The sequence below is a fragment of the Uranotaenia lowii genome, chromosome 2 (assembly GCF_029784155.1).
Source record: "Uranotaenia lowii strain MFRU-FL chromosome 2, ASM2978415v1, whole genome shotgun sequence".
Taxonomy (NCBI): domain Eukaryota; kingdom Metazoa; phylum Arthropoda; class Insecta; order Diptera; family Culicidae; genus Uranotaenia; species Uranotaenia lowii.
Genome location: NC_073692.1, coordinates 59169094 through 59183435, shown reverse-complemented (window position 1 = coordinate 59183435; position 14342 = coordinate 59169094). Strand labels below are relative to the sequence as shown.

At 37.3% G+C, this 14342-nt stretch overlaps 1 protein-coding gene across 1 annotated transcript in view; it reads left to right on the top strand.

Annotated features, from left to right (window-relative positions):
- Window positions 1-7400: 7400 nt before the first annotated feature.
- The window catches only part of LOC129744797 (putative inorganic phosphate cotransporter), a 42314-nt gene continuing 35372 nt past the window's right edge, over window positions 7401-14342 (top strand). Inside the window, exon 1 of the mRNA XM_055737502.1 lies at window positions 7401-8040. Within this exon, the coding sequence (XP_055593477.1) occupies window positions 7935-8040 (106 nt within the window). The 5' untranslated portion in view covers window positions 7401-7934. The remainder of the gene's footprint in view (window positions 8041-14342) is intronic.

Sequence of the window (14342 nt, the reverse complement as noted above, 5' to 3'; positions counted from 1 at the left end):
AACTTATTTATTGCATATTTCGAATAAGCGCCCCAAATTCTTCAAAAATTCAAAATAAGCACCTTAGAGAAATATTAATTAAGTTGTGTAATATGAATTGTTTTCTAAGATTTCTTGGTAATTAAAATTCTGGGACATGTTATTTCGTTGTACACAAACTTTTGATCGATTTTTGTTTTATTTTTCAAAAAAAAATACATGATTTAATTTTTCTTTTTTTGTTTTAACAATCTGCTGTTAAATTTTGACAATATCTTCTACTTTTTACTTTACTTTAAATTTTATAAGCTACAAGCTGACCCGGTGAACTTTGCTACTTCTTTCAAAAATAAATTAAATTTTCTAAAAATTATTCAAATATTAATTGTTTTGTGAGCTTAATTTAAAATCAAATTACAACATAAATCAAAAGTCACCGCTATAGAATGAGAGATGACGCCAAAGCTTCGAATTGCAATACAAAGATGACATGAACTAATTTTCAGAAACTACCTTAATTTGTTTTCAAGTAGTTGATCAAAATTCTCCACACTCTCCCCCTTCCAATGCGGGAAGGGTTCAAGGACTATAGCTTAGAAATATGACGAAAATCTGAGAAATTGATCATGCCACATTTGGCTCCATTTGTTTGATAAGAGTTTTCGCGTTATATCAAATAAAATATGAATAAAACCTGCCTCTTTCGTCCCGACTTCGCCCATTTATACGCAAACAACCTATCTTATAAAATATGGTCCCATGGCTTGATATGTTCCCGATTCATGCCGTAAAAAACTGGTAAGGGAGCTCTCCTGTCCTTCCCATCCCCCACTGCTGGAATGAAGTCGGGGTCTCTAATAATCATACTCATAACCTCTTATGTCAAATTTAATCCCACATGCAGAGAAAACTTGGATTTTGATACAAAACAAAACTGATTTTGATTCAAAACATTCAGTTTTTTGAATCAAACTCCTATTTTCTTTGAATCAATGAATTATCGTTCTGATTCAAATGAATAATTTTTGAAAGAAAGAATTAATTTTTTGAACTGAATAATTTTGGACTTTGATTTTAAACAAATTCTTTGATTCAAAAGAAATTTGTTCAATTGCACATTTCGTTAAAATCAAAGTAAATTTTCTTTCAACCAAAGAAAATTGTTTTCAACAGAAAGGAATAATTTGTTTAAATTAAAATTTTAAACTTAGAAGATATTTTGGATTGAGCAAGAACCGAATTTCGAATAAAGTTTGTCCGGTTGTGTTGAAAATCAAAACTAGTGATTCAGAGATAGCTTTAGGAGGATTCAGGATGAAGAATGGTAAGTTTGTGTTAATCCATTAATCAAAAAGTGAATGTTTCAGATTTTATATAAGCTCTTGCATTACAGGACCACGGCAGATTCCGCCCCAAATCCAGCGGTCTGATTATCTTCGGCCCGATCTTCAGCGGTAATCACCAGTTGGATGACCATGCGCCATGCACCAAAGATAGCAACCGGAGCTGCTTCCGGAAGTCTATTGAGCGGCCCAAGAAGAATGCCCTTAGGCCAAAATTAGGACCAAAATTATAGTGAACCAGTGTTAGTGTTAATTTTGTGAATAAAAATGAATTTAAAATGTAAATTCTTTCTTTTTATTATTCAACATTCCTAATAGGAACTTCGGGACAACAGAAAATATTTCGTCCAATTGGAATAAAAGAAAAATGGTTCAATGAATCAATCCTTTTAAATCTAAATCTAAATTACATTGTAGCAAACGAGAACAACTTTGCATCAAATGGAACTGTTTTTTGTTCCAAAGCATTAATATTTTGATTCAAAGATTTTTCAAAAGAAAAATTCTTTGAAACAAAGGAAAATGCCTTTGAATCAAAGGAATTTTTATTTATCCCAAAATCAAAGGAAAAAATCCTTTGTTTTTGCGGCACTTTCCTTTGAAATAAAAAATCTTTTCGCTGCGTGCATGCATTGATTGATATGTTTTTAGCTTTACAACAAAGTTAATCCTTTCCTACCCTCTATCTCGTACTCAAATATCTTCCCATGCCATACTTGATTCCAATTCGCTGGCTTTGTCAACATAAATTGAGAACCTGTGCTAACAAAATTGTATTGGGCCATCCTCTTCCTAAGTTCCTGCTCTCTGGAAGAAGGGTGGTAATAGTCATAGAACCATTTAAAAATAATTTCCCATGTAAAATATTGTCGACTTGTTAGATAAGTTCTCGGGTTATGCAAAAGTGTATGGAAGCCCCCCTCCTCGCTTGCTCTATCGTCTATCCTATGCTCCTACTCCTAGAAAGAAATAGTTTCAAATAATCATAGAAATATTTCCATCCAATGCCAAATTTGGTTTCATTCGCTTGGTCAGTTGGTTAGTCGAGTTATGCAAAAACATGTAAGAGAGTCACATTTCCCCTTTCTAGCTCTCCATTGGATGGAGGAGTGAGTACTTTAAATTCATAGAAATATTTCTTGTACTCAAATACTCTTGGATGCCAAATTTAGTTTCATTTGCTCAAATAATTCTCAATTTGTGTAAAAAAAATATGGAAGCTCCTTTTTCCCATTTATATCTCCTTGCTGAAAGGAAGAAGGGGCCTCAATTTATCATATAATCATTTTTCCTTCATTTTCATTTCCCCCGCCAAATTTTGTTCCATTTGCTCGATAATTTCTCGAGCTAAGTATGAAAATTGTATGGAAGGGGGGGGGGGGGGGGGGGGCTTTTCATCCACCCCACTCGAAGAAAGGAGATGTCTCAAATAACCATACACACAAAACTTTCGAGGCTCCACTTAGCAAAATTTCACTGTTACTTTCCGTTAGCAAAAATATTTTTTTACTGTTGAGTTAGCAAAAAGCTAAATTTACTTGATTTTAGCAGTATGAAAGTTCATGTTGCTTGATTTTAGTAAAATGAAGGACTTCTAGCCGCTTTGTGTACAGACAGCAGCCGCCGCGGGTAGGGAGACGAAAAATAAAAACAACAGACACGATTGAACGCGGTTCCGAAAGATCGATGTTGGTGGTTCAAAAGGTGGCTCAGTCAACAACAAAATACTGGCTAAATCGACACCGGAAGCAAACAGAGGTAAGGTTCAATCATAAACTGTACAGATTTTCCGTATTTTTAATTGCAAAACTGTTTGTTTGTTTGTTTTTTTTACCAGGTCAAATCTGCAACAAGAAACCCGCAACAGTCCGGAAATGAAGAGGGACCAGGACTAAAAATTCAACGAGCTTCATTCAGGCACACATCCGGTGCATTTGCTTGACACTTCGCTCCCGAAAAGTGCGTTCCCAGGATCGGAACTTCTGTTTTATAAAATGTGTAAAGTTAAAAAAAAATGTGAAAAAAAAATCTTAATTGAATGAAAGTTGAGTATTTTATTACATTATCAAACATTCCCCCTGATTCTCCCGATAAAAAAAAATAAATTTTGAAATTTCAGATCCGGGCGATCTTTTTCTCCGGTTTTTGCTAAAAATTTGAGTAAAAACTGCGGCGGCTAACTTTTTTCTCGTTTGCTAAAATTTTAGTTAAATTTTTTTGCTAAATTGATTGCTATGTTTCTAGCTGGTCAAATTTGAGCAAAATTTTGCTAATTTCCGGCCTCGAAAGTTTTGTGTGTAGAAAAATTTCTTGTATTCAACTACCCTCACATGCCAAATTCGGTTCCAATTGCTTGATTAGTTCTTGAGTTAAGTAAAAAAATTAAAGCCCTCCTCCCCTCACACAAAACTTTCGAGGCCGGAAATTAGCAAAATTTTGCTCAAATTTGACCAGCTAAAATCTTAGCAATCAATTTAGCAATTTTTTCGAACTAAAATTTTAGCAAACGGGAGAAAAATTTAGCCGCCGCTATTTTTGCTCACTTTTTTAGCAAAAACCGGAGAAAAAGATCGCCCGGACCTGAAATTTTAAAATTTATGGTTTTTCTGTGGAGATTTAGGGGGAATGTTTGATTCTTAAATACAATACTCAAATTTCATTCACTTTTAATTTATTTTTCACATTTTTCTTAAAAATTTTGACACTTTGTAGAACAGGAGTTCCGATCCTGGGGACGCACCTTCCGGCGAGCGGATTGCAATGCCATTCTTACCAACGAATGCACTAAGTTGTGTGTCGGATGGAGCTCGTTGAATTTTCAGTCTCGGCCCTTTCCATTTCCAGACTGTTGAGGATTTCTTTTTGAAGTTGTAACCTGGTAGAAAAATAATAAACAATTAAAAAGTTGGAAAATCTTTATAATTTATAATTGACCCTACCTGTACGCTTCCGGCGTCGATTAGGCTAGTATATCGTAGTTGACTTAGCCCCCTTTAGGAGCACCAGAATTAAACTTTCGGAACCGCGCTCAATCGTGTCAGTTTGTTTTTTTCCTCCCAACACGCGGCGGCTGCTGTCTGTACACAAAGCGGCTAAAAAACTTTCGTTTTACTAAAATCGAGCAAGATAAACTTTAAAATTACTGAAATCAAGTAAATTTAGCTTTTTGCTAACTCGACGGTAAAAAAATATTTTTCTAACGGAAAGTAACAGCGAAATTTTGCTAAGTGGAGCCCCGAAAGTTTTGTGTGTATATTTCGCCTTTAGTTATGCAATTCAAGCAGAACTGCATGTTACTTTCACCAATTTAGTGGTGTCCTGAAAAATTCTGATTTATTTTCTTCGAGGTGTCCTGATTTTTGACAAAACGACCTGGCATCTCTGCCCTACCACCATCTGTCTCAGGAAATGCTCTGTAGAGTCAAAACTACATGTAGCATCTTTTTTGTTTTATTAGTTGTTAACCTCGGTGGTAAATCCATTTTACGAATTGCATTCTAAGGCACTGCGAGCCACCGCGTCCCCCCAGTTTGCTACTCTGGGTCCATGGGTGCAATTGGATGACTTTATGATACAATGCTAAGGAACTCTGTACCCCCTAAGCCATAAAGTCCACCTGGGCCACCTTTGTTCCCTCGTCGAACTGTTTGCCATACTATACTTCAATAGTGGGAGGTCAATTCGCGCTAATTCGCTCCAAGACAATACTCGTTTCCGAATCCTCTTTCAGCAAATACCTCATTCTAACACAACTCGATGCGCAACACCTCCTCTGACGAGTTAGGACCCGACATCTCATCGTGTTAAAAGAGGTCCCCATTCACTACTAACTTTGTGGATCTAGTCCAGGAAGTCCAGAAACACAAAGCGAGTTGTCGACGACACTTTCTCTGTTCGAACACGCGGGTCAGGAGGCAAGCCTCCTAAGCCACGTGTAGGACTCAGACTCCTCCGAACTCTCTAGTGTTCTGTTGTGGTATGAGCCTACTTGGTTGAATGATTCAACTGAATCAAAGCAATCGAAAGATTCCTTTTTATTCAACCACGGTAAATGAAAAGTTCATATACCAGTATTTCGATAGCAACTTACTACCTTCTTCAGTGAACGTTTTCGATTGATGAATTGATGAGTTGACAAGTCACCACTCAGCGCAACTACTTAATTTTCAAGTCGGGTGCTTTACTCCCCGAAGCGTAAATCAAGCTGTAGACCGCCCTCATCAGGTCGCACTCGCGTTTCAGGCGCATCACTTCCCGAAACGCGTGTCGAACCCTGACACCTCCGGCATACTGTACCTCACTGACACTGACGGGTTAAACACGTCCCTAAGTGATTTGCCCACCATTGGCCACCACTTTGCGCATCTACTCATTTTGCGAGTCAGGTCTATACCGATGTTGAACCCTCACCCTCACACCCGAGTACTGGTACCTAAGTACCCGGGTGCACCACTTCTTCCGCACGGGTTTGGCAGACCCGTCGACGGCCTCTAGTGGGTTTAGTGATAGTTCTCTTAGCCGTACATCTGCAATACGCCGGACTTGTAGACACGTTTCCGACCAGGACCACGAGGAGGTAGATCTACCAGCCCAGAGCGTAGCATCTTTTTTTTATAAGTTGATCACCCAATCCTTTTTACGGATTGCAATCCAAGGCGCAGCGAGTCACCGCGTCCTCCAGTTTGCTACTCTGGGTCCATGGGTGCAATTGATGAATCATGATACTATGTTCCCCTACACCATAAAGCCCACCTGGGGCATCTGACCATATTTCCCATCCGGACCTACAACTAAGGCTATACCCATGATGGGAAGACCATACTCGCGCAAAGCGCTCCACGGCAATACTCATTTTTACGTACTACACCAGCAATCGTCATCAACTTTGGTGTCACGATTCACGACTCACGGGACTATCCGTTCGCCACTACTCGTGACTCGAGTCCCACATTCAGCCTCTTGCCACAATTCGAGACGTCTTGACCGGCCTCTTCTCGTGACTCGAGACCCTCTCACGCTCATCCTCTTAACAAAATTTAAGATGTCTTTACCCGCCTCTCCTCTTGACCCAATTCGATACGAGAGCAACTCGCCTCTCCTCGGGTCTGGAGATATCCACACATCCACTATTTCTCCGTCTCGACTCTTCGAGACTCATCCTGAGGCCCATCCACTGGGGGCCACATGTTATGGCACAAGACCCCTCTGTCCGTCGTGAGTCGATCGTATCTGCGAATCGGGGCCAGGAACCTCCCCAAAAGGCAGATCGATCAAAACCTGCTCGAACATTTGGTCGTCCCGCATATCGATGTCGCGACTACCCGATACACGTTTCGACCCTCCCTCTTGCAACTGAGCACTGGTACCAAGGTGCCCAGTCGCACCACGTTTTTGCCACACTCGGCACGCAGCTCGTCGGCGGGCTGGCTGCACCAAGTGTTACGTGTAGTTCTCTCGATCGTACGCCTACAGGTGACAAGTCTGTAGACACGTTTCCACTCTGCACCACGTGGAGGTGGAACTACTTCGCAGAGCAGCGCCATCGTAGCATCTACCTCACCCAAGGTGCATATAAGTACCAATTTGGAGTCGTATGGAACTTGAAAGCTTGATAACGGTTCATTGATAAGCACATCAACTTTCAATTTTTAGCACATAAAACGCATAAAGGTTGCTAAACTGTCTGTTTTGAAATTTCTAGGTTCACTAAAACTTTCAAGAAAACGTTTTCAATCCTCTTCTTAGGAGCTCTTCGCTCTTCACTCAAAAAAAGGGAAATTTGAAATAGCTTTCGATAACCACCACATAGGGGTAGGCGTTGATAAATCGAAGTTTAGCTATTTTTTGAATTTTAGAACCTATTTTTTATGTTCACTCTGATTACCATTTGATAAAAGTTAAATTTAAATTTCCCCAATCAGTACAGCCAACATTTGACGCACTGTTCGGAAACCTGATGAGGTGCCACACTATTTATCACCTCCTTGTGTTGGTGCCCCCCGTTCGTGTTCGATAGTGGAGCACCTGAACGAATTCGAATCGGAGCGCCACATCGCACGCTGGAATCAAATCATGCGCGCATTCTAACCGTTGCTTCCGTTCAGGAATGAACGAAGCGGATATTGGCTCCGGGATTCAGGCAGAGCGCGCGCGTAACTTTCTGCCACAATAGCCTAAGTATACGTCCGATTCAGTTCGCGCGATCGAACTTTAGTTCTCTTCAACCTACTCGAGGTGTTGTGCTGGGAAAATATCGACCTGGTCGTGGAGAGGGGCAAAAACAAACCGAGCAGAGAGTGATAAAAAACAGAATCGGTACTTACATTTAGTTCCCACCGTGTGCAATAATTCGGAAGCTGGCAACCGGCTCGCCATCACTGCATCTCTTCTGGTGATTCGGATCGGAATTTAGCAGAAGCGCGCTGTTGTTCGAAACAGTAATTAGTGGTGTGAAAAAATTCACAAGGGTCGGATCATCCGCCAAAGTCCCATACGAATATCGGCCAAACCGAGGCTATCGTATCAATTTCTCGCGTCTAGATTAAAGGAAGTCGAGCATTACAAGTGTTACTGATCTTGGAATACTTTAAATATCACAGATCGAACGACAGAATGGCGGACGGTGACCTGAAAAACAATGAAAAGGGTATCGAGTTGAATGGATTCGGGAAAAACAGTCACATGGAAAAATCTCCAGATGAAAAGGATGTTCAAGCTCGTAAGTATGACAGATTTATAGACCTAATATTAAGATTTTGTAGTGGTTAAATATGAGTGCATAAAAACACAAAGCCATTGATTATGTGTTAAACAATTCATATTAATTCAATAAGCATTCAGCAAACAAGCTGAAAATCTGGTTAGTGAAGTGATGTACCTACTTAGGTATAGCGAAAAACAGTTCCGGTAGATTTAAAAAGTAAACAAAATCAGTCAATTCCACTGGTTTCAGCTACGGTAAATGAATTGCACAAGAAAATTTTCAAACCTCCAAATTTGGTTTGCTTTGTCCTATTTTTCGAACCGCTCGCAACAATTTCTCTCTGCAATTCAACGAGTTTACCAAATATTTATCTGTATTCGGAAAAGATCATTCCAAAATAAAAAGTTAAAGTTATGTTTTCTCAGACCATCAACTCAAATCACCGAAATAGAACTCTCTACGGAATACGATGAATCTCAGTTAAAATCACAACCGCAAAAAGCCCAAATAAAACACCAAAGCGGATGACGGTTTTGATTTTACGACTACGACCATTAGCGATCGCACTTAAGTATGACAGGACAGTTTTACAACCTTTCAAAAATGCAAACGAGTTTAGCGTCTGATTCCTAAAGCGGTGATAAGAGAGAAAAAATAATCGATCATGAGCAGGATTGTATAATGTTGGTTCGGCTCTTCGAAGCTGGATTGGAACACAAAAAATAACTCGAGCGTTCAAAAAACAATACAAACAATAAAAATTTTAAAGAATATTTTAGATAAAGATCTTTCGAAACTAAAAAAATATAAAAAAAGAGGTCAATGCAAGCGATTTTATCTATCTAAATTCAATACCTAATATTCAGACTGAGAAAACCATTTTCCAACACAAGTTTCAATATAAAAAAAACGCGAAATTACAGCAAAATAAAATATTTCCTTTACAGAATAGAAAGTAAAAAGCATTTCCGAAGGTATTTTAGTCAATAGTAAACCCCACATGTATCCCATAAAATTGTAAACTCTTTCCGCCAACAAAATGAAAACGTTGGGAATGACTATCGTAGCCGGAGCAAAACAAAAGCTTTTGCAGTTATTTTAAAACACTATTAATTGTTATCAGAAACGTTATCCGTAAACAGGGAACTTGTTTGCTAGCGCCTCTTTTCAAACTGACGCCACGTATCAGTTGTTGAAAAGCCTATTGAGAAGTAACAATATTAAAAAAATATTAGCTAACCCGGTGTGTATTCTATACCTTTTGAAAAAAAACGAACACAAACATATACAGGATCTCAATTAAACTTGATATTTCCTCGAAAAGATTCTTTTTACTTAACCCTGAGCGTACATCTTTAAAAGATATGATTGCTAGCATCTTACAAATACTTAAACCACCAACCCACAGAAAGTGTACTATATATTGTATACCGTGGCCGGAATTCGATCTTAGAAAACTTGAAGGCTTAGAAGACTTGAAGGCTATCCTCTACGATAAGGGCTGCAGCAACGAACCTTATTATGAAATTAGTAAAAAATATTTAAATTGATTCATTTGAACATCATTTTAGTGCAAATTTCAAAAATCATTATTTTGTATACTATTTTCCAAACTTGAAATTTATTTGTTTACATTGTTTTGTTTTAAATCTTAAATTAAGACTCTATTCAGCCAGGCGAAAAAAGCTATAATTAATTTTCATATAGAATCATTTCTTGTACCTAAATACCTTACCATGCGAAATTACATGCTCAAATTTCTCTATTATTTCTAAAATTATATTAAAAAAAGAATAGAATCCCCTGTCTTTTTCTTTCTTCCCACTTCTCTCTCTTCGATTTATGTATTAGGTTATATCTTCCCAATGGAAGGAGGAAGCGGTCATGTTTAATCTTAGCAACATTTATCGTACCCAAAAATCCTCCAACGCCAAACTTGGATCAATTTGCTCGATTCGTTTTTTGAATTTTACAAAAAAAAAATGTTTGTGAGCCCCCTCTCTCTTACCATTTCTGCGCTCGAAGGAGCAGGGATCTCAAATATAAAAGAAATATTTCTTGTTTTCATATACCGTTCCATGCCAAAATGAATTACATTTATCTGAGCAGGTCCGCAAACATGACTATTTTTTTTTTGGGAGACCCCTTCTCCACATTCCATTATATTAGATTAAGATATTGTAATGTAATTGTAAAAAATGCATAGCATTAAATCTCCTAATATTACAATATCACAAAATGTGTCATCCAAAATGATAAATACCCTTTTATTGTGTCACAATTGGATTCTGTTGTTAAATTGATTGAAATCACTTGATTTTTTTTTCTAGAATTGTGTCATATTTTATGTTGACTTTTTATGGACATCCTTCCTCTTCGAGTTGGATAATCTCTGTTATATCTACAGATTTCAAAGTATTTAAAAAACTATTTATGACTTTTTTTTTATAAGTTACTAGCTGACCCGGTGTGCTGGACACGTTTTTTTTTTTTTGGTGCTGAAAAATCATTAAAATTCAAAATCAAGTTTTGAAGAAGAATCAGTTTATTTTTCTATTTGGATTGTCCCCCGGATTTTGCGGAAAGCGGGAGCGCCTGGAAATGCTGAGGCCACTGAATTCAAATGATGCCCAGCAGATCAAAACGACTCTTCGAGATACAACAATTTAACCTTAACCTTTAGAACCAAGGGATCCGGAATCGAAAAATACGGATGAGTATAGTTTTTTTTAGATTGGAAGAGGGGGATCATTGCCAAAACAATTGCTACTAGCTGGTGTTCGATACTTCGATATTTTTTTTTAACTTTGGTAGGATAAAATTAAAAGAAAACTAACCTGAATCTTATTTCAAAGGTAAGGTAAGATTTCTATTATTTTCAAATATTTAGTAAGTATTCTATTACACATTTGTCGTTTAAAAATTTTTAGATTACCTTTCAGTTTTATCAGAACATAACACAACTTCATTCATATTAGGTATATTTTTCTTTTTTTCGATATTTTTTTCCTATGAGACCGGTATGAAAAACGGAGGGTACGATCACGCTTCAAATTAATTGTGATACAAAAGAAGTGAAGAAATTTCAAAGAACCGGAAGTGGCAATTCAAAGGAACCAGGATACTTATATCATAGAAGATGATTATTTCACTGCAGCATCAATCCCATCATTTCAAGTTATTCAGGGGATGAATAACACGAGAGTGTTAAAATCCCAGAAAAACAAAAAAACAAAAAAAAACAAACATTTCAAGTTATTTATGAACTCAGCTGGTACAAAATATTGGCGACCCCTTTCCATTTTTATTTGTGTATCTGTGTTATTTTGGAACATTTTTTCGTTCATCAATCCTATTTGCCAAGTAGGATTTCCTTTAAACATAAATAACCCTTCCCTTACCTATCTGAAACAGCATCTTTATATGTACGGTCGTATGAGTTCTCTGCACCTGAAAAGTTTATTTTGCTGTTTCAGACTATCCCAACATGATTACATTGACTTGACACGGTGTGCATTATGGTACCATACTAATCCTCAATAACAACCCTTGAAATGAGTATTGAATCCAGATACTCATTTTGGCATCTTGGGTTGGGCTTGATTATTAGTTTTACCCTGTGTATCAGCCAATTATAGATGTGTGTAGTCACCCAATGCTATGCTATGCTATGCTATGCTATGCTAAGTTACTAGCTGACCCGGTGTGCTTTGCTACACCTTGCAAGAAAATGACATAATAGGAATTTATTGAAATTGGTTTTTTTTTTGTTGGAATCATTTTGAATCAAATTTATACATAATTCAGAAGCAACCGCTTTAAAATGAGAGCTTCAACTTTTTAAATTTTGAAGATTTTCGAGGAGTTTCGAATTGCACTTCAAAGATGATTTAGTCTTATTTTCTGAAACTTGACTTCTTAATTAATTTTCAAAGACCTGCAATTTTCGCTCTGTTTTCTTAAACCATGACAAAATGTTTGTTTTACTAGTATGGATTCTGCACCCTTTCCCCCTTCCAAGGCAGAAAGGGCTCACGACATATTATTAGTTTCAGTTTCTAAATAACTTCATATTTCGCTACATTTATCTGATAATTGTTCGACATTCAAGTGAGGGTCCCCCTTTTCCCTTCAAATCTGCAACTGCTGGAAAGAGGAAGGGATGAAATTTTTTTGTTAAAAGAAATCCTACATATTATATCAAATTTGATTCCATTTGGTTATAGGTTCTTAAGCAATACAACGCTCGCCGTCTATCCTCTCTCCACACTGCAAGACAGAAGGGTCTGTAACATTCATAGAAACATATCTCGTATTTAAATACCATGTCAAATTTGATTTTATTTGCTTAATTACTTCTCCAGTTATACCAACAAAATTGTATTGCGTACTCCCTGGCAAAGACTGGTGTTTCAAATAATAATAGAACCATTTCTCGTACCAAAATGATTTCCCATGTCATATGTATGCTAGCATGCTCTCTTCTGAAAATATTCCCACTGGAAGAACAAAGGGTTCTCAAAATATCATAGTATAATTTATCGTATTCAAATACCTTCCCATACCAAATTTGGTTCCATTTGCTTGATTAGTTTTCCAGTTATTTTGAAAATTGCAAAGGAGTCCCCTCCCCCCTTTCTATCTCTCCAATGGAATGAAGGAAGGGCAACAATCGGTCAAAGAACTATTTCTCATACCCAAATGCCCTTTCAAGCCAAAGTAGGATCCGTTTGCTCGAATAGTTCTCAATTTATGCAATAAAGCGGTATAGGAGCCACCCTTCTCCCTTTCTATATCCTCCTCTGGATAAAGGGAGGGGTATGACATAATCATAGAATACATTTTTCGGAAGGATGGTATTGATCCTTTTCCAAATTTGGTTTCATTGGCTTGAGTTGTGTAAAAAATTGTAAAGAAGACCCCCTCCCTCCTTCTTACTCTCTTACTCTTGAAAAGGGGGAGGGATCCCAAATAAGCATAGACATATTTTCCGTACCCAAATATCATCCCACGCCAAATTTTGTACCACTTGCTTTTTCAGTTATGCAAACATTTGTCTTTCGGATGGAAGACCCCCTCCTCCTTTCCAGGAAGAGGGAGGGGTCCCAAACTATTTTAGGAACCTTCCCGAACCTCCAATACCCTCATATGCCAAGTTTCACGCAAATCGGCTCAGTAGTTTTCGAGTCTATATGGAACAGACAGACAGACAGACGACAGAAATCCATTTTTATATATATACACTGCCGGCCAAAAGTTTGGGAACACCCGCTAAAAAACATGCAAATTTTGATTTTATATCTCAGCCGTCTTAGGACATATTGCAAATCTTCTGATCTCATTTTAAAGATAATGAAAAATAGCTATTTCGGAGGTATTTCTCAACTCTACCATTCTAAGAAGCCTTATAAAATTGAAAACAACGCAATTGGTGTTAAATGGACTGTATGTCCATACCAAGTTACGACTGCTGCCTAGCAGATTGAAATGCAAATTTTAGAGAATATAATTTGTGCTGAAAGTGACCCTTTAATAGAGAAGAAAACTCCGAATCAATTTTCAAATAACTATTTTCTGAAACACAATTTGCACCCGTTTGAATAGAAGAGATTATCAACCATCAACATTCACAACAGAAGCTCTAGGGAATGCTGCAAACTATGAAATTGCGGAATTTGGCAAAATGGAAAAATTGATGATGATAAGGAATTTCAAATGAGGAAACTTTTACACTACTATTTACAATGTTATTAATTGCACAGCTCGGAAATAAATTCAATTTAATTTCAATATTCGCTTAGTTAATTCGTTATTTACATATGAGTGTTTTTTTTTTTAATTTAAAATTTCCCTATATGGTTATGTTATCAAACACTGCCAAATTCAAATGGATATGGATTAACAAGCTTAAGTTCAATCTGATGAACGTTGCGTTGTTTCGTATATTCACCAAGCCAGACATATTTCTTTAAAAAACATACACCGTCTTAGCCGATTTCGGCTCACAGACTGAATAATCGTGGACAACTTAAGATTAACATTTAACACCCAGTACCGAGATGGGAATCGAACCCATGCCTCATGTGGTCCATGCGATTACTGTGCCACCACGCTATCTACTCGGCCACCGAGACGTAGATTTCTTCTCCATAAAATCTTTAAATTTCAAAATAAATTCTAATTATCGGTGAAAAGTGATGTCCTTTTTAGTAGAGACATCTAAAGATTATGAAATTTTTATAGATGGATAGAAGGTTAGATGAAATGAAAGTCAGTGAAAATGGTGAAATGAAAGATGGTGAAAAGATGGTCTTTTT